General features: G+C 42.2%; 1 protein-coding gene across 4 annotated transcripts in view; it reads left to right on the forward strand.

Annotated features, from left to right (window-relative positions):
- The window catches only part of LOC140725323 (cilium assembly protein DZIP1L-like), a 274,345-nt gene extending 260,513 nt beyond the window's left edge, over positions 1 to 13,832 (forward strand). For all 4 annotated transcript variants that reach the window (XM_073040644.1, XM_073040643.1, XM_073040642.1 and 1 more), the window contains exon 17: positions 13,399 to 13,832. In XM_073040644.1, the coding sequence (XP_072896745.1) occupies positions 13,399 to 13,490 (92 nt within the window). In that variant the 3' untranslated portion in view covers positions 13,491 to 13,832. The remainder of the gene's footprint in view (positions 1 to 13,398) is intronic.
- Positions 13,833 to 18,916: the final 5,084 nt, after the last annotated feature.

An 18,916-nucleotide genomic window follows, 5' to 3' on the forward strand; every position in this document is an offset into this window, starting at 1 on the left:
TTGCTGTGATATATCATATAATTATGCCATGAAGTTTTATGTGTCTCCTTGAATAACTGGAAACTCCATGTCTGACACCAGCTCAAAACGTGACCTGATGACCCGATGCAGGGTTTTGACCCAAAATATTGACAATTCCTTTCTCCCACAGATACTTCTTGACGGGTTGAGTTCTTCCAGCAGATGGCTTGTTGCTCTAGATTCCAGCACCTGCAGTGCCTTGTGTCTCCAGCTGAAAATGCTCTGTTTGTAAATTGGAATATACATCTCCTTCTCCAGAGACGTGAATTCTCTGTTCATTACTGAAGGAGTGCTGCCCTGTTTTTTTTTGTAATTTATTTTTTTATTGAAGTTCATCATCAAACAAACATTTCCATAAGATGTATTTCAGACATTGTACATATGTATCATATAATCATATATATCACAAATCTCCACAAAGTATTTATCTGAGGTATACACTTACAGAAAAGAGTGGAAAGAAAAAACTATGTACAAGTAGGGAGTGATCTTTTTTTTTACAACATATTCATTGATTTGTGAGAATAAAATCAGGCCTATGAGGCATTATGTAGTTAAACCATTTTTCCCAGTATAAATGAAATTGTTCCAGCTTATGATTAACAGATGCTGTTATCTTCTCCATTTTGTAAATGTCCTTTGTAATTTCCATCCATGCATTTAAAGTTGGGCTGTCCTGTGATAACCATTTCCTAGTAGGAGTCTTTTTACCAGCCACCAACAGTATATTCATTAAATATTTATCTCTTTTCAACCATTCTTGAGGTATATATCCAAAATATATGGTCTTACTCTCTAAGGGTATTTCACATTTAAAGATGTCTTGTAGGGCATTGTGTATCCCCCTCCAATAGTTATTGATAACAGGGCAGTCCCAAAAAATATGATAATGATTTGCATTTTGGTTTCCACAATTTCTCCAGCAAACAGGGAGGTTACTATCATAATGGGATTTCTGAGAGGGTGTAATAAAATATCTTATCAAGTTTTTCCATCCAAACTCCCTCTATTTCTGTGAACTGGTACACTTCCATTGATACCTCCATATTGTTGTCCATTCTTCCTCAGATATAATTATCCCTCCTTCCTTCTCCCATTTTGTTTTAATGTATGAAGTCGAATGTGTTTTAAGATTTGACAACCCCTTATACATGCTTGAAATGATTCTACTACCATTATCTGAATTATATGCTTTTCTAAATAGCTCTATCAAGCATGTACTTGCCTTGGTTACATTTTTAAGCGTCTTATTAACATATTGTCACATCTGTAAATACTGATAAAAATCTTGTTTTTCTAATAAGTGTTTCTCTTTAAACATTTCAAAACTGAATAGTGTTCCTTCTTTCATTATGTTGCAAAGTACTGTTATTCCTTTAGCTGTCCAGTCCTTAAATCTAACATCCAATTTATTTGGTGTAAAATCCGAGTCATATGCACACCATTTAAGAATTGCAATATCTCCCTCTAGATTATATTCTTTTATAGTAGTTTTCCATATTTTAAGAGTCAATTTCACCCATAGGTCATCTATAGTATTTATGTACCTTTGCAGGTTGATATCAGCCAAAATTGCTTGTATGGGGATGGGAAGTACCTACTCCTCAATGTTTTTCCATTGAGCGTCATATGATGGGTTACACCAACATATCACAGCTCTCAACTGTGCTGCAAAATAATAATCTCTAAGAGAAGGTAGGCCCCAACCCTCCTTTTCCTTTGCTAATTGCAAAGTTTTGAGATGAACTCTAGGCCTTTTACCCTGCCAAATATACCTTGATAGCATCTTGTTCCATTCATTGAATTGATTTTGATTAATCTCTATTGGTAGGGTCTGAAAGAGAAATAACAGTCTGGGCAGTATATTCATTTTAATAGACTCAATCCTTGAACTGAGACTGAAAAAAGGAATCAGGTTCCATCTTGCCACATCTTCCTTAATTTTTTTATATAAAGGCTGATAATACATTCTGATAATTTTGCCAAATCTTTTGGTATAATGATGCCCAAATATTTGAAAGACTCTGTGTGCCATGCCCAGGGGTATCTACTTTCAATTTCTCTTGGTGGGCTATAGTAATATGAAAATAATTGGGTTTTATCTATGTTGATCTTGTATCCTGATAGTTAACCATATTGTTCAAAGGATTGCATCAATTTAGGTAAAGAGTATGTTGGTTGCCCTAGATAGATCAAAATGTCATCCGCATAACAAGCCAATTTATGCTCTTTCCCTTTAATAGTAATTCCCCTGATATCTTCATTTTGTCTGATGTATTGAGTTAATGGTTCCAGATATAACGCGAAGAGTAACGGTGACCATGCACAACCCTGTCTCGTGCCCCTTTCTAGGGTAAGAGTATTTGATAACTATCCATTGATTTTAATCCTAGCAGTAGGATTGTCATATAGTGTCTGTATAGTTTTAATAATTGTGTCTTGGAAACCAAATCTATGTAAAATTCTGTAAAGAAAATTCCAATTAACCGAATCAAATGCTTTTTCAGCGTCCACGCATATCACTATTGCTTCGATTTTATTTTTTTGTATATGATCCATAATGTGAAGTGTCCTTTGTATATTGTCTTGTGTCTGGCGTTGTTGTATAAAACCTGTCTGATCGTTAAGTATCAGTATGGGTAGAAACTCCTCTAATCGGGAAGCAGCCTGGTCGAGGGAAGTGCCTGGTGTGAAAAGTGCTAGTCTTTGGCTCGAGAGTCTTCGGCGAGGAGGCTGAGGGAGGAGACTACGCCAGGCACAATTGGAGAGGGTGAAGACATGATTGCTAAGCTGATTCAGTGTGCTACGTGCATGATGTGGGAGGTCAGGGACACTGATGGTGCCCCCGGCTGCTACAGCTGTGGAAAGTATGTCCAGATTCAGCTTCTGAAGGACCATGTTGCAGCACTGAAGAAAGAACTGGATGACCTCAGGTTTATCCGCGAAAACGAGAGTTTTCTGGACAGGACCTACAGTGAGGTTGTTACACCGAGGATACCGGAAGAGAGAAAGGGGGTGACGATGAGGAAGGAAAGGATGCTTGAAGTACAGGAGACCCCAGGGGATGTACCTCTCGTAAACAGGTTCACCCTCTTGGAAGCTGTCAGGACAGAAGATACTGCCAGTCTGAGAGGCGGACAGGTCTGCGAGCCGAAAATTGGTGCAGAAGCAGAGCCGAGGAGTCAGACATCAGGAAGAGCCGTGGTAGTAGGGGACTCCATAGTGAGAGGTACGAAAAGGGGTTTCTGCGGCAACAGGCGAGATTTAAGGATGGTGTGTTTCCTCCCGGTGCTAGGATCCAGGACATCACGGACCGATTGCAGGGAATCCTCAAGGGTGAAGGTGAACAGCCGGAAGTGGTAGTGCATGTCGGCACAAATGACATCGGGAAGAAGAGGAAGGACATTCTGCAGCGGGACTTCAGAGAACTCGGAAGAAGGCTGAAAAGCTGGACTTCCGGGGTGGTTATCTCTGGTTTGCTTCCAGTTCCTCGTGCTGGAGAGGGCATGAACAGGGAGATAATGGATCTGAATGTGTGGCTGAGGAACTGGTGCAGGAAGCAAGGATTTACATTCTTGGACCACTGGGATCTGTTTTGGGGTAGGGATGAATTGTACAAAAGGGATGGGTTGCACCTTAATAGGCGGGGGACCAGCATTCTGGCAGACAGGTTTGCCACTGCAACAAGGATGTGTTTAAACTAAGTAGTGGGGGGGAGGGGATGAACTGGAAATATAAGGGAAAGAAGAAAAATATAAGAGTTAAAGGGAAAGTGAAAATAAGAAAAGTTAAAAAGGACAACAGAGTCAATGGAGTAGAAAGCTCAAGATGAGATCATACAGTATGGCCAAGTGAAATAGGAATTGATATGAAAGGAGAGGGGAGTAACGAATTAAAAGTATTATATATGAATGCATGAAGTATAAGGAATAAAGTAGATGAGCTTGAGGCTCACTTGGAAATTGGCAAGTACGATGTTGTGGGAATAACTGAGACATGGCTTCAAGCGGATAGGGCCTGGGAAATGAATATTCAAGGATATACATCTTATCGAAAGGACAGACTGACGGGCAGAGGGGGTGGGGTGGCTCTGTTGATGAGGAATGATATTCAGTCCCTTGTGAGGGGGGACATAATCAGGGGATGTAGAGACAGTATGGATAGAACTGAGAAATTCTGAGGGTAGAAAGACCCTAATGGGAGTTATCTACAGGCCCCCAAACAGCAGTCTGGATGTAGGGTGTAAGTTGAATGAAGAGTTAAAATTGGCATGTCGCAAAGGTAATGATACAGTTGTCATGGGGGATTTCAACATGCAGGTAGACTGGGAGAATCAGAATGGTACTGGACCCCAAGAAAGGGAGTTTGTGGAGTGCCTCTGAGATGGATTCTTAGAACAGCTTGTACTGGAGCCTACCAGGGAGAAGGCAATTCTAGATTTAGTGTTGTGCAATGAACCAGATTTGATCAGGGACCTCGAGGTAAAGGAACCATTAGGAGGTAGTGACCATAATATGATATGTTTTAACCTACAATTTGAGAAGGATAAGGGAAAATCGGATGTGTCAGTATTACAGTTGAACAAAGGGAACTATGGAGCTATGAGGGAGGAGCTGGCCAAAGTTCAATGGAACAATACCCTAGCAGGGAAAACAGTGGAACAACAATGGCAGGTATTTCTGGGAATAATGCAGAAGGTGCAGGATCGGTTCATTCCAAAGAAGAAGAAAGATCCTAAGGGGAGTAAGAGGTGGCCGTGGCTGACGAGGGAAGTAAAGGGCAGTATAAAAATAAAAGAGAAGAAGTATAACATAGCAAAGATGAGTGGGAAACTGGAGGACTGGGAAGCTTTTAAAGAGCAACAGAAGATAACAAAAAAGGCAATACACCAAGAAAAAATGAGGTACGAAGGTAAACTAGCCAAGAATATAAAGGAGGATAGTAAAAGCTTCTTTAGGTATGTGAATAGCAAAAAAATAGTTAAGACCAAAATTGGGCCATTGAAGACAGAAACGGGTGAATTTATTATGGGGAACAAGGAAATGGCAGATGAGTTGAACAGGTGCTTTGGATCTGTCTTCACTAGGGAAGACACAAACAATCTCCCAGATGTAATAGTGGTCAAAGGAACTAGGGTAAAAGATGAACTGAAGGAAATTTATATTAGGCAAGAAACGGTGTTGGATAGACAGTTGAGTCTGAAGGCTGCTAAGTCCCCGGGACCTGATGGTCTGCATCCCAGGGTACTTAAAGAGGTGGCTCTAGAAATCGTGGACGCATTGGTAATCATTTTTCAATGTTCTATAGATTCAGGAACAGTTCCTGCTGATTGGAGGGTGGCTAATGTTGTCCCACTTTTCAAGAAAGGAGGGAGAGAGAAAACAGGGAATTATAGACCGGTTAGCCTGACGTCAGTGGTGGGAAAGATGCTGGAGTCAATTATAAAAGAGGAAATTACAACACATTTGGATAGCAGTAGAAGGATCAGTCTGAGTCAGCATGGATTTATGAAGGGAAAATCATGCTTGACTAATCTTCTGGAGTTTTTTGTGGATGTAACTATGAAAATGGACAAGGGAGAGCCAGTGGATGTAGTGTACCTGGACTTCCAGAAAGCTTTTGATAAAGTCCCACATAGATTAGTGGGCAAAATTAGAGCACATGGTATTGGGGGCAAAGTACTGACATGGATTGAAAATTGGCTGGCTGACAGGAAACAAAGAGTAGTTATTAATGGGTCCCTTTCAGAATGGCAGGCTGTGACCAGTGGGGTACCGCAAGGTTCGGTGCTGGGACCGCAGCTGTTTACAATATACATTAATGATTTAGATGAAGGGATTAAAAGTAACATTAGCAAATTTGCTGATGACACAAAGCTGGGTGGCAGTGTGAAATGTCAGGAGGATGCTATGAGAATGCAGGGTGACTTGGACAGGTTGGGTGAGTGGGCAAATGTATGGCAGATGCAGTTTAATGTGGATAAATGTGAGGTTATCCACTTTGGTGGCAAGAACAGGAAGGCAGATTACTATCTAAATGGAGTCAAGTTAGGAAAAGGGGAAGTACAACGAGATCTAGGTGTTCTTGTCAATGAATACAAGCATGCAGGTACAGCAGGCAGTGAAGAAAGCTAATGGCATGCTGGCCTTTATAACAAGAGGAATTGAGTATAGGAGCAAAGAGGTTCTTCTGCAGCTGTACAGGGCCCTGGTGAGACTCCACCTGGAGTATTGTGTCCAGTTTTGGTCTCCAAATTTGAGGAAGGACATTCTTGCTATTGAGGGAGTGCTGCGTAGTTACACAAGGTTAATTCCCGGAATGGCGGGACTGTCATATGTTGAAAGATTGGAGCGACTGGGCTTGTATACGCTGGAATTTAGAAGGATGAGAGGGGATCTGATTGAAACATATAAGATTATTAAGGGATTGGACACACTGGAGACAGGAAGCATGTTCCAGCTGATGGGTGAGTCCAGAACTAGAGGCCACAGTTTAAGAATAAGGGGTAGGCCATTTAGAACAGAGATGCGGAAAAACTTTTTCACCCAGAGAGTGGTGGATATGTGGAATGCTCTGCCGCAGAAGGCAGTGGAGGCCAAGTCTCTGGATGCATTCAAGAGAGAGTTAGATAGAGCTCTTTTAGATAGCGGGGTCAAGGGATATGGGGAGAGGGCAGGAACGGGGTACTGATTGTGTATGATCAGCCATGATCACAGTGAATGGCGGTGCTGGCTAGAAGGGCTGTATGGCCTACTCCTGCACCTACTGTCTATTGTCTATTGAGTTTCACTTAGTTTATTTTTTATCATTTTCGTTTTTGGGTCCCTAATTCTATGAATTGTATTTTCTGCTATCTTTTTTTTTCAGTTTCCACGCCAGTATTTTCATAGATTTTGATCACTTTCATAATGTCTGTTTCAGAAACATTAAATTTTTCCTGATTTCTTGTGTAGCCAAACTATTAATTTCATTCCTAATTCTTTTAATTTCCCCTAATGTATCCTGAGCCAAATTCAATTTGTGTTCTTTCTCTAGTTCCTTCAGCCTGTTTTGTAATTCCTCTAATGTTTTATTCCTTATTTTTTTCTTATATGAAGTTATCACTATAATTTTCCCTCTTAAGACCGCCTTCAGAGTCTCCCATAAAATGGGAGGTGAAACCTCTCCATTATCATTAAATTCTAAGTAGAGACCAATTTCTTTTTTAATTTGTTCCTTAAAGTATGGATCATTGAGTAGACTTGAATTTAGTTTTCAAATAGCATTTTTTGGTTGTAGGTCAAAATCAACAGATAAATATATAGGTGCATGGTCACTTACATCTATTGTCCCAATTCCACAGGTATTTATTTTGTTTTTGTCTTTTCCAAAGTTATGAAATAGTCTATTCTTGTATATACAGAATGGGGAGCAGAATAATGAGTGTAATCCCTTCTGTCGGGGAAAAGGTCCCTCCATATATTCAATTAAACCAACATCCTCAAAAAGTGTATTAACTTCCTTATGTAAAGATTTTGTTTCATAGGTTTTTCTATTGGGAGAGTCTAAGTTTTGTTGTAATTGTAAATTTAAGTCTCCCTCACATAAGAAGGTTGGTGTCATTCAATGTCTGTAGTGAGATGCTGAAGATGTTCTATAGGTCAGTTGTGGAGAGCGCCCTCTTCTTTGTGGTGGCGTGTTGAGGAGGAAGCATTAAGAAGAGGGACGCCTCACGTCTTAATAAGCTGGTAAGGAAGGCGGGCTCTGTCGTGGGCAAAGTACTGGAGAGTTTAACTTCGGTAGCTGAGCGAAGGGCGCTGAGTAGGCTATGGTCAATTATGGATAACTCTGAACATCCTCTACATAGCACCATCCAGAGACAGAGAAGCAGTTTCAGCGACAGGTTATAATCGATGCAATGCTCCTCAGACAGGATGAAGAGGTCAATACTCCCCAATGCCATTAGGCTTTACAATTCTACCGCCAGGACTTAAGAACTTTTTAAAAGCTATTATTAATGCTTTTTGAGATAGTGATTTAGATGCATATCATATTTTTTTTTACTGAGTTAAGTATTGTATGTAATTAGTTTTGCTACAACAAGTGTATGGGACATTGGAAAAAAGTTGAATTTCCCCATGGGGATGAATAATGTATCTATCTATCTATCTATCTATCTATATCAGGAGACCTTCTGTTACTGTTACCATAATAACAGTAATTTTCTGAAAGAAACCAATATCACTTCCCGGGGGTGCGTATATATTCAATAGAGTAACTGAATTTCCGTCTACATTCCCCCTTACCAGAATATATCTGCCCTCTTTATCTCCCATTTCGAATACATTTTCAAAATTTAGCTTACTTGAGATAAGAATAGCAACTCCTCTCCTATGTCCTGATTTATATGAGGAGAAAAACAGATTAGTGAAGCCCATTCTCTTTAGTTTTTTATGCTCATTATCACTTAAATGAGTTTCCTGTAAATATACTACATGGGCTTGTTCTTTTTTCATTTTGGATAAAATTCTCTTACATTTGATTGGATTTAATGGCCCATTGACATTAAAAGAAATGAATTTTACCTTGTCCTTAGCCATCTGTATTTATGTGTCAATGTATCATTGAAATTAGAATAAAACTTAATCGATCTACTCCCTGAACAAGTAAGAACCAAGAAACGCAAATAATAACACAAATGGCCAGAAACGTGGGATTCCAAGGCTGAGGTCTCTAGTAGATGACCCTGCGTTGAGCTAGAGGAAATGTCTAGCTGTGGGGGATAACCCCTCCTACTTGTGAGTTGAGGGCCCCCATTGCAGTATTCACAAAAGTCAGTGAACAAATCCATTACACAGAAAAGATTTCCCTGTGTACTCCTCCTATATATACATATATATATCTATACATGCACACACACCCACACACACACACACACACACACACACACACACACACACACACACACACACACATATATTCTCATTTTGGTGGGAAAACGTTGTAGATCTTGATATTTTTCTGCCGTGATCTTCCCTCCAGGTCAAGCAGTTTACCTTGTTGGTGATTTAATATTTTTATTGTCTTACTCAGTATTCGTTCAACACTTTGAATGCGATCTTCCACCTTCTCAATTCGAGTCTCTGCCACTGCTATTTTTTGATTGACGTTGGCAAGCTCTGACTTAATGTCATGTAGCTGCTGCTTTATATCTTTCTGGAACTCCCATATCTCTTTCAGGATTTCGATCATATTCGCCGCTTCACCTGAACGAGGCTCGGCAGCCGCCTCACTAGCACGCGGTCGGGTAGGAGAGCCGCTCGCTGCACTCCTCTCGGTCGCAGGCTCCGCAGTGTCTCTTTTTTTATTTCCATTCTTTTTCCCCATTCTTGGCCCTCTTTTCAGTTCAAGTATTTTTTGTAAAATATTATATTTGATGGGTTAACGGGGCTTAATACGCGTTTTTCCGGAGGAGCTAGTGACTTAAGCTGCCATTCTCGATGATGATGTCACTGGAAACCTGTGCTGCCCTGTTTCAGTTGTCATCTTTTGGGTGAGACACCATGTCTTCCCTCCCACTGAACAATGAGGATCCCATGGCACTACTGAAAGGCAGGTAGCTCTCCTGAGTGAAATTGGTCCACAACAGAGGATTGCCCTTCCATTTGGGCTGTCGTATTTCCAATATTGGAACATTTCAGAACTTCTTCATTGGCTGTGGGATGTACTGAACTCATAATGAAGGCGGTTGTTGTATAGGCACATTATTTTCTTTCTTGCACAGATGGAGAAAGCTGGAATCAGGGTTTCAGTGAATGTTATTTGACCTTCCACGTAGAGTTAATCATTAACGTAAGCAGGGAAAGGATACAGGATTAACCCTTCAGTGTTTTGCCTTTATTTCAGCCAATGTCAGAGCTCCACAGGAAATCCTTTTCCATCAGTGCAAAAATGGTTTAAGTTTAAAGAAAGAACTTTGAAGTCCAAAGTAACAGAACCTGTGATAGTCTCTCAACACGGCAGCTTGATACCAAAGTGGGAAAATGAAGTGTTGTCACAGGGAGCTAATCTGTTATTCTTGTGTCTGCCCTTTGGAAACCGTGATCAAATAATAGGCAGGAATGTTTGTTCTGTTCCACCTTCAGTAGAGTGGATTGAAACTGTTGTGGTTTCCAGGAGGTTACTTTTATTCTCTGAACTTAGGATATTAACCATCTGGTTAAGAGTTTTGGACCATAAGAAATAGGAGCAGAATTAGGCCATTCAGCCCATCAAGCCTGCTCCGCCATTTCATCATGGTTGATCTGTTATCCCTCTGAGCCCCATTTTCCTGCCCTCACCCAGTATCCTTTGATGTCCTTATTAAACTGAACCTATCAACTTCTGCTTTAAACATACCCAATGACTTGGCCTCCACAGCCACCTGTGGCAATGAATTCCACAGATTCATCATCCTCTGGCTAAATAAATCCCTTCTTATTTCAGTTCCAAAGGGCTGTCCTTGTATTCTGAGGAAGCATCCTCTCCATGTCCACTTGATCTAAGGCTTTCATATTCAATAGGTTTCAATGAGATCCTCCCCTTCACTCTTCTGAACTCCCGTGAGCACAGGTTCAGAGCCACCAAACAGTCCTCATATGTTAACCCTTTCGTTCCTACAGTCGTTCTTGTGAACCTCCTCCAAAGCAAGCACATCCTTTCTGAGATGAGGACCCCAAAACTGCTCACAATAGCCCAAGTGTGGTCTCACCACTGACATATAAGGTCTCTCCATGGTTTGCAGTACACGGCTAGAAAAGCCAGCATTTATTGCACATCCCAAATTGCCCATGAGAAGATGGTGGTGCTTCACCTTCTGGAACTGGTGCCGTCATTGCAGTGACGATGCTCCCCCCAGTGGCACTGGGCGGGGGGTTGCAGGGTTTAGACCTAGTGATAGTGAAGAAGCAATGCTTCTTGCTGCTGGAGGCAATGGGTCTAGGAGTAGCCTGGGTGAGTAACTGAGATGTTGACGAGACGTGATGTAAACACGATGCACTGGTATACGGTAGAATGAGGGCAGAGAGCAGTGAATCAAGGATCAACTTTATTCACCATATGCATTTATATGTATTGGGAATTTGCTAGGCTGTGTTGGTCAGGGCATGAGCTGAAACAAAACAATGACCTTCAACAATTATAAAGAATTATATAAAAAATAAACTAGAGGTTAAAGTACTGCTATGGAATAAAATGTGCATAAATATATAAATACCAGCCTGCATTTACAACATAAACAGCATTATAAACATTGAGTTAAAGTGATTTCAGCACGGTGATGAAATAGAGAGGGTGGGTGTGGCTAACTAAAATGGTCGATCAGATTAACTGGCTGGGGGAGGAAGCTACAAGTGAATCAGCTGCTCTGAGGAAGAGAGAGTATGCAGTTTACAGACTCTTCTGACCTCAGGCCTTCCTGGATCATTTTGAGAGCTGCCCATCCAGGCAATTTGAGGACATTTCATCACGCTCCTGGTGGAAAAGCTTTGGGTGGTTCCCATACTGCAGGGCATGAAGATCTTGGAGCCACCAGGAGATCAGAGCATGGCTGATGTTGCAATGTGAAACAACAAGCAGTCTGTTGGAGGAAAGGAATTGATATAAGAACTGCATCAGGAGTCCTGGGGGATTTTATATCGCTGGTGCTGAGCCCTAGGATATTGAAAGTAGGGATTCTGTGATTGTAGACTGATTGGACAGTAATCTGCCAGATTAGGTTTGTTTGAAAAAAAAAATGCAGTGCAATAAAACTCTGTTAATCTGGCAAACTCAAGGCTTTGGTAGTGCCAGATTAGCTAATTTTCTGGATTCGCAGATGTTACTTTATTAATGCCCCAATACATTTTTTCAGAAAGATTACTCAACAATATTTCAATGAAACCAGTTAGTGGGTGTGGCCAGTTGAATTAGATGTGTCTAAAAGTGAGCATAGGAACAGGGGCCCTAGTGAGTAGACAGGACACGGCAGTGATTAAAAGGCTGTTAGGTAGCTGCATGAATATGCTGGGAATTTAGGGATGTGGATCATATAGAAGCAGAAATTATTTAGTTTAATTCAGCATTGTCTTTGCACAGACATTATGGGGTAAAGGGCCTGTTTCTGCAGTCCAAAGGAGATTCACTAGATTAATTCTTGTGATGAGAGGGTTGTCCTATCAAAAGAGCTGGGCATTCGGGATCTGTATTCCTTGGGCTTAGAAGAAAGAATGGTGATTTAATTTAAACATTCAGTCAGTGGTCCCTCTAATTTTTTTCTACAGCTGTGCAAACTAACCATTGTGCTGAGCAGGAAATTTTTGCACAGCTTGAAAACTGTGCAGCACTTTATATGTTTTGTTTTGTTATATGCACATCAAGCAAACACAAACCACAAATCACAACACAAGAAAACGATGCAGGCAGTCAAAACAAATGACAGGCACAACGGCAAACACAAAATGTTTTGACTAGATGGCATCAGTGTTCATCATGGGTTATTACCAATGAACTACTGACTTCCGTTCTGTGTTTATTATTACAATTTGTAACAATGTTGTAACTTGGAACAGTCAATATAAATACATTGAGGCTCTAAAATGTTTCATTGTACATTCATTATTTAGAAAGGTTGTGGATTATATTAATTAAAACATAATTATTAGGCATTTCACAATTATATTAATATAGATTTCAAAATTATTTTAACATTATATAAAAGAAAATTCCATCTGCATGGCAACAAAGGCTATGTGTGCGGGAGCATTTCAGTTACTGTGTACACCCATGCAGCTGAAAGGCAACAATGTACAGTGCAAAGTGCTAAGAGAGCTTGACAGGGTGGACATTGAGGTATTTCCACTAGTGGGAGAGTGATGAATAGGGAAATAGCTACAAAATAATTGGCTGGCCATTCTTTTCTGACAGGGTGGCAAATCTCTGGAATTTTCAGCCCAGAAGATGGTGGAGGCTGGATCATTAGATATAGTTAAGGTGAAGACAGATGAATATTTGAAAGATCAAGGAATTGAGGGTTATGGGGTACTGACACAGACGAGGAGCTAAGATCAGCAGAGATCATCCATAATCATAGTGGAGAAGAAGTACTTGCCCAGCTGATGTTTGATGCTAGACCCACCAATGTGGTTGACTCTTAACCATCTGCTCAATCCTGAGGTAATTATAGTGGAACAATAGATGTGGTGTCTGCAGCCCAATTTAAAATGTTCAATTTTTCATACCTTCAAAGAATGCATGGGAATAAGTGACAGGGGGTTTACCGGCTTTAATAAAGAGCAGGTGGAGTGCAGGAACTGAAGGCAGTTCTGATTAGCTTCTGAGTGGATTGGATACCAAGCTGACCTCCTTTCCTTCTTTTTCCAGGGCAAAAGGAGGCCATCGTGGCAACTTCACTGAAAAGCAGCAGTTTTGCCACTGTGACAGACATCAGTGACTCTGAACTGAACTTCCCCTGACCACTGGCAGGATCGGCTTCAATGGAGAGAACCGCTCCAGTTTGGCCTCACTCCTCCAGCAAGTGACCCCTTGGGCCCACCAGATGTGGTGGGTCTTGTGCAAAGGTGCCTCCTTGCAAACCTGCTTGTTAACTTGAGTGCCTGTTTGTCAACTCTGGTGTAGAAAATTCCTGGAGACTTCGTTAGATGAGCTCCTGCCACCGACCACCCTTCCCCACTGTCTGCTAAGCATCTTCTCCTCACTGCCTTCCTCTGCCCATAAGAGAGCAAATGGACTTCACTGTTCAAGTTAATGATTTGATTGAGTCATAGCCCAATATTTTTATATTTAATAAATAATTATTCATTTAAAAAAATCTTCTGTTTTTTTCTTTACCGTTGTTCCCAAAGTTTTCTGGAGATTAATCCTTAATAGAACAGGGTTCCAAGAATGCTGGCATTTTTGCAATTTTATTCTTCTCATTTGTCCCATACCTAACGCTGAGGATGCTTCAGAAACACAAGAAAATCTGCAGATGCTGGAAATCCGAAGCAACACACAGAAAATGCTGGAGGAGCTCAGCAGGCCAGGCCCCATCCATGGAAAAGAGTAAACCGTTGACCTTTCGGGCCAAGACCCTACATAAGGATGCTTCTGCCTGTCTAGTAACTGCAAGCAAACTGCTTGTGAGAGTACACTGGACTGTCATGTGGAGCACATACCAATCCTCATAGAGGGATCAGACGTGGAGAGAGGGAGCAGTTTCAGGTCCCTGGGTGCCAAGGCCTTTGAGGACCTAACATGGTCCCAACATATCGATGCAGTTAAAAGGAAGGCAAGACAGCAACTGTATTTCATTAGGAGTTTGAAGAGATTTGGTATGTCAACAAATACACTCAAAACTTCTATAGATGTACCGTGGAGAGCATTCTGACAGGCTGTATCACTGTCTGGTATGGAGGGGGGGGGGGGGGGCTACTGCACAGGACCAAAAGAAGCTACAGAGGGTTGTAAATTTAGTTGGCCCCATCTTGGGCACTAGCCTACAAAGTACCCAGGACATCTTCAGGGAGCGGTGTCTCAGAAAGGCAGCATCCATTATTAGGGACCTCCAGCACCCAGGGCATGCCCTTTTCTCACTGTTACCATCAGGTAGGAGATACAGAAGCCTGAAGGCACACACTCAGCGATTCAGGAACAGCTTCTTCCCCTCTGCCATCCGATTCCTAAATGGACATTGAACCTGTGAACACTACCTCTCTTTTTTAATATACAATTATTTCTGCTTTTTCACTATTTTAGTCTATTCAACATACATATACTGTAATTGATTTACTTATTTCTTTATCATTATTATTATTATTTTGTTTTTTCTTTATCTTCTACATTACGTATTGCATTGAACTGCTGCTGCTAAGTTAACAAATTTGACACCACGTTCTGTTGACAATAAACCTGATTCTGATTCTGAGGTTGGTAGCTAATCAGGTCTCCTTAATGCAGGCTGCAGTTTGCCATGGATTCTGTTGATCCTCAGTCACAATGAGTGGGATCCCTGGAGCAAAGTTGCAGAAGGCCATTTGGATTGTGCCTCAGGTTCTATTGATCAGTTGCCAGGGAAACCTCTTCAGAATTCCTGGAGGTTTTAGAATATGAAATGCTCAACCAATCTATTCCTTTTAATAGATTGCAATGCAAAGCACTGTGATGCCCCTGGCCTGCAGTTCTATTTCATTCTCTCATTGCAGAAACCATTCACATTGGCATTCCCTCCTTTGCCTCTCCTGACAACTCATTCAATGGTTCTGATCCTGCTTGTGAGTTAATGCAAAGTTCAACCTGAAAAGATTGATTGATGACCTGAGAGCCATACTAGTGATTCTTTGAACAAAAGCAGCTTGAATGCCAGTGTTTGTTTCAGGAACAGAAGAGATTTAAGTGAGCCCTTTAATCTTTGTGTCTGGATCTGTCTTTTAGTTCATCCCAGTCCACAGGGACTAAATGTTTATGATGTGTTGAATACTTCCTTGCAAGGCAATAGCTTTCGAGCATGAATGTTTTGCAGATGGGGAGGTATTTATTTCAGGCAAGGTAATGTGAGGCTCTCATGCCCAACCTCTGAGCGGAGGTTAGCGCAGCTTTTCCAGTAAAGTATTTTGATTTCTCCAGATGAAGATTTCCAGCACTTCCCTGCTCCTGGTCGGTGATTGATTTCCAGTAAGTACCACCCAATTCCTTCTGCTCCTCAACTACTTGAATAATTTTCCCTTCATGCCTCTCAGCACCTGCTTTATCAGGGCTGCTTTATGCCGCACTGCGTCAAATGTCTCTGAGGTATCAAGGGCATTCTCAATTCACCTCTAGTTTTTAGCTCTTTGCCTCATTTGCACCAAAGCTCTGATGAAATCTGCAAGTCCCGCTGAAACCCAGACAGGAGTAAGTAACGACCTCCAATCCCACCTCCTTGTAAAGGTGCGCCCTCTTGTGTTTCATACATGAACATAGGAATGAAAATGTATTCCAGTCTCCTGGGTCATGGTTTGTATCTCCGGAAATGAGGTGGAGGAGAAGCTCAAGGTGGACGCACTTGGTCTGTACCAGTAGACCAAGAAGACAACCTGGTCACAGTTGCTGCCTCTCAGTGATAGGTGATCGCTGACCTCAGGTGCTGAATGTGGGGCTCATTCAGTAATCGTGCTGGTTTTCCCTGCATATTCCAGTCTCCTCCCATGTCATGCAGATTGGTAAATCAAGTGTCTACTGTAAATTGTCTTGAGGGAGATTAATTTAGGATTAGCGGTTGTTCACGGTCAGTGCGGAATCAAGAACTTGGAAGGCCTCTGTCTGTGTTTTATGTTTGTACGTCTCTGAGGGTACCAGGCTCCTAAAAGGCATTTGCCTATGCAATACGGGGACACAAGTGACTGCAGATGCTCCAATCTGGTGTAACAAACAAAGTGCTGGGGGGATCTTAACAGGTCAGGCTGTATCTGTGGAGGGAAATGGACAGGCAATGTTTTGGTTGAAACCCATCCAGATGAAGGATGGGAAGACCCGGTTTGTTTTTGATGCCATCTTTGCAATATTTTGCTTTAACACCAGGGGAATGGTGGGTATTAAAGAGAGGCCAGTCAGCTTACCCTCCGACATGTCTTTGTGATGTGGGAGGAAACCAGAGCACACAGACAGCAGCAGAATTCAGGACTGAACCCCAGCCTCTGGAAGTGTGGGCCGGCAGCTCTACCAACCACGCCACTCTCCCACCTGCTTTAGTTCTGATTCTTTGGTAGCAGTGCAAAGGGGTCAGGGTCCAAGGCAGCTTTATTGCCTTGTGGGCTAAATTAATTCCAGAACACGGGAGAATTATTGGAGGTGTCCTCTATGGTTTCTGTCACAAGTGCGGAGCAAGGGTGGACCTAAATGCAGGACACAAACATGTTTTGTAGAGTTAACTAAATAGAGTTTATTAGCAATTATAGAGAAAGCCATGACGCAAGGATAGAACAGAGAGAAATCAAGGAGAGAGCAAAGTGGAAGTGGGAATAAGCGTAATGGACTAGGAACAGGACTAGGGGTGTCAAGAAAGCAAGGGAAGAGGGGAAGAAATGACGCTGGACAAGACACAGGCCCTGGATGAGACTAGGATACAGGGCCAGGACTAGGACTAGACTAGGAAAGCGGGACCTGGACGAGGACTCCGAGCCAGAGACTGGACAGGGACCTGGAACCTGGGTCTTGACTCGGGCTCGGACTCCGGATCTAGGCGAGGACAAGACGTGGCAAGACAACAGGACTGGATGAGGAACTCCTGCACAGGACAAGAACACAAAGCTTTGACTTGGACTTGGACTTGGTACTTGATACTTGAACCTCGGAGCTTGGACTTGATCCACGAAACCTGGATTTGGACTTGGACACAAAGAGACATTTCCCAACTCAGGGTAGCGGCAGACGGTCCGGCCTCCTCTGTGGAGGAGAGGACATGAAGAGACAGTTCCCTACTCAGGGTAGCGGCCGATGGCCAGGCCTACCCTGCGGAGGTGAGGACAAGAAACACTGAGCCAGGGCTCCTCCTTGGACACAGGACGGAGTTGGGACTCTTTTTGACACAGGGTCAGGACCCTTCTAGGGCACAGGGCCGGGACCCCTTTCTGACACAGGGCATGGAGACGGAGATCACACAACGATAGACGGTACTATAACTGGGCACAAGTTTGCTCCAAGCAGTGGTGAGCTCCTGACTCACCCTGGCGGGTTACCCTTGCCGGACCTGCTCTGGCAAGGGAAGGTGGCTTGCTGGCACTTGCTTCGGGAGGAGACTTGGCTTGCTCCAGCAAGAAACTTAGTTAGTTCCGGCTAGATGACTTTGGCTCACACTAGCTTTGGTGACTTCATTAACGCTCCATAACGCTCTCGCCCCGAACGGCTGAAGCTGGAGTCTTATAAACTGCCAATTCAGTCGAGAGTAAATTGCCTTTAATCACCAAGCCCGAGGGACACGGGGAAACAGGGAATTAAAAGGAAACAAGGAGTCAACAGTCCTGATCGTAAATCAAAGTAAATTTATTTTCAAAGTATATATACACCCAGTGGGCACTTTATTAGATGCACCTGTACACCTACTTGTTAATACAAATATCTAGTCAGCCAATCATGTGACAGCAACTCAATGCATAAAAGCATGCAGACATGGTCAAGAGGTTCAGTTGTTGTTCAGACCAAACATCAGAACGGGGAAGAAATGTGACGTAAGTGATTTTGACTGTGGATGAGTGTTGGTGCCAGACAGTGTGGTTTAGTGTCTCAAACTGCAGATCTCTGGGATTTTCACGCACAAGATTCTCTAGAGTTTACAGAGAATAGTGTGAAAATGAAAAAAGCATCCAGAGAGGGCAGTGCTATGGGTGAGAATGTCTTGTTAATGAGAGAGGTCAGAGGAGAATGGCCAGACTGGTTCAAGCTAACATAAAGACGACAGTTACTCAGAGAACCATGTAGCAAAAGTGGCGTGCAGAAGAGCATCTCTGAAGTGGATGGGCCACTCCTGCAGATTACCATGAATATACAGAAATATACTCAGCGGCCACTTTATTAGGTACCTCCTGTATCTAATCCAACTCCTGTTGCATTAGTTCTGTTGACAAGATCATGCTGTTTACTGGCCATCGTCACAGAACTAGATTATCAACTGATTATCGTTGGTGTTTGTCGTAGGTTTTGGTGTACAAACTGGTTGTTATTTTTTCTGTGTTAAAATGGTATTGCAGTGGCTGTAAGATACTTTGGGACATCTACAGGTTGTGAAATGGACACCAGTGCAAGTCTTTCTAGTCTTTATTTTTCCTCAAGAGGAAAATGAAAGGAGGAACCATCATTCAACTTTGAGACAAAAGTTATCAATGAAAACGCAACTGACTCCTTAGGGCATCTCCACTGGTAACTCACA

Source organism: Hemitrygon akajei, chromosome 3, assembly GCF_048418815.1.
Source record: "Hemitrygon akajei chromosome 3, sHemAka1.3, whole genome shotgun sequence".
In the NCBI taxonomy this organism is placed as follows: Eukaryota; Metazoa; Chordata; class Chondrichthyes; order Myliobatiformes; family Dasyatidae; genus Hemitrygon; species Hemitrygon akajei.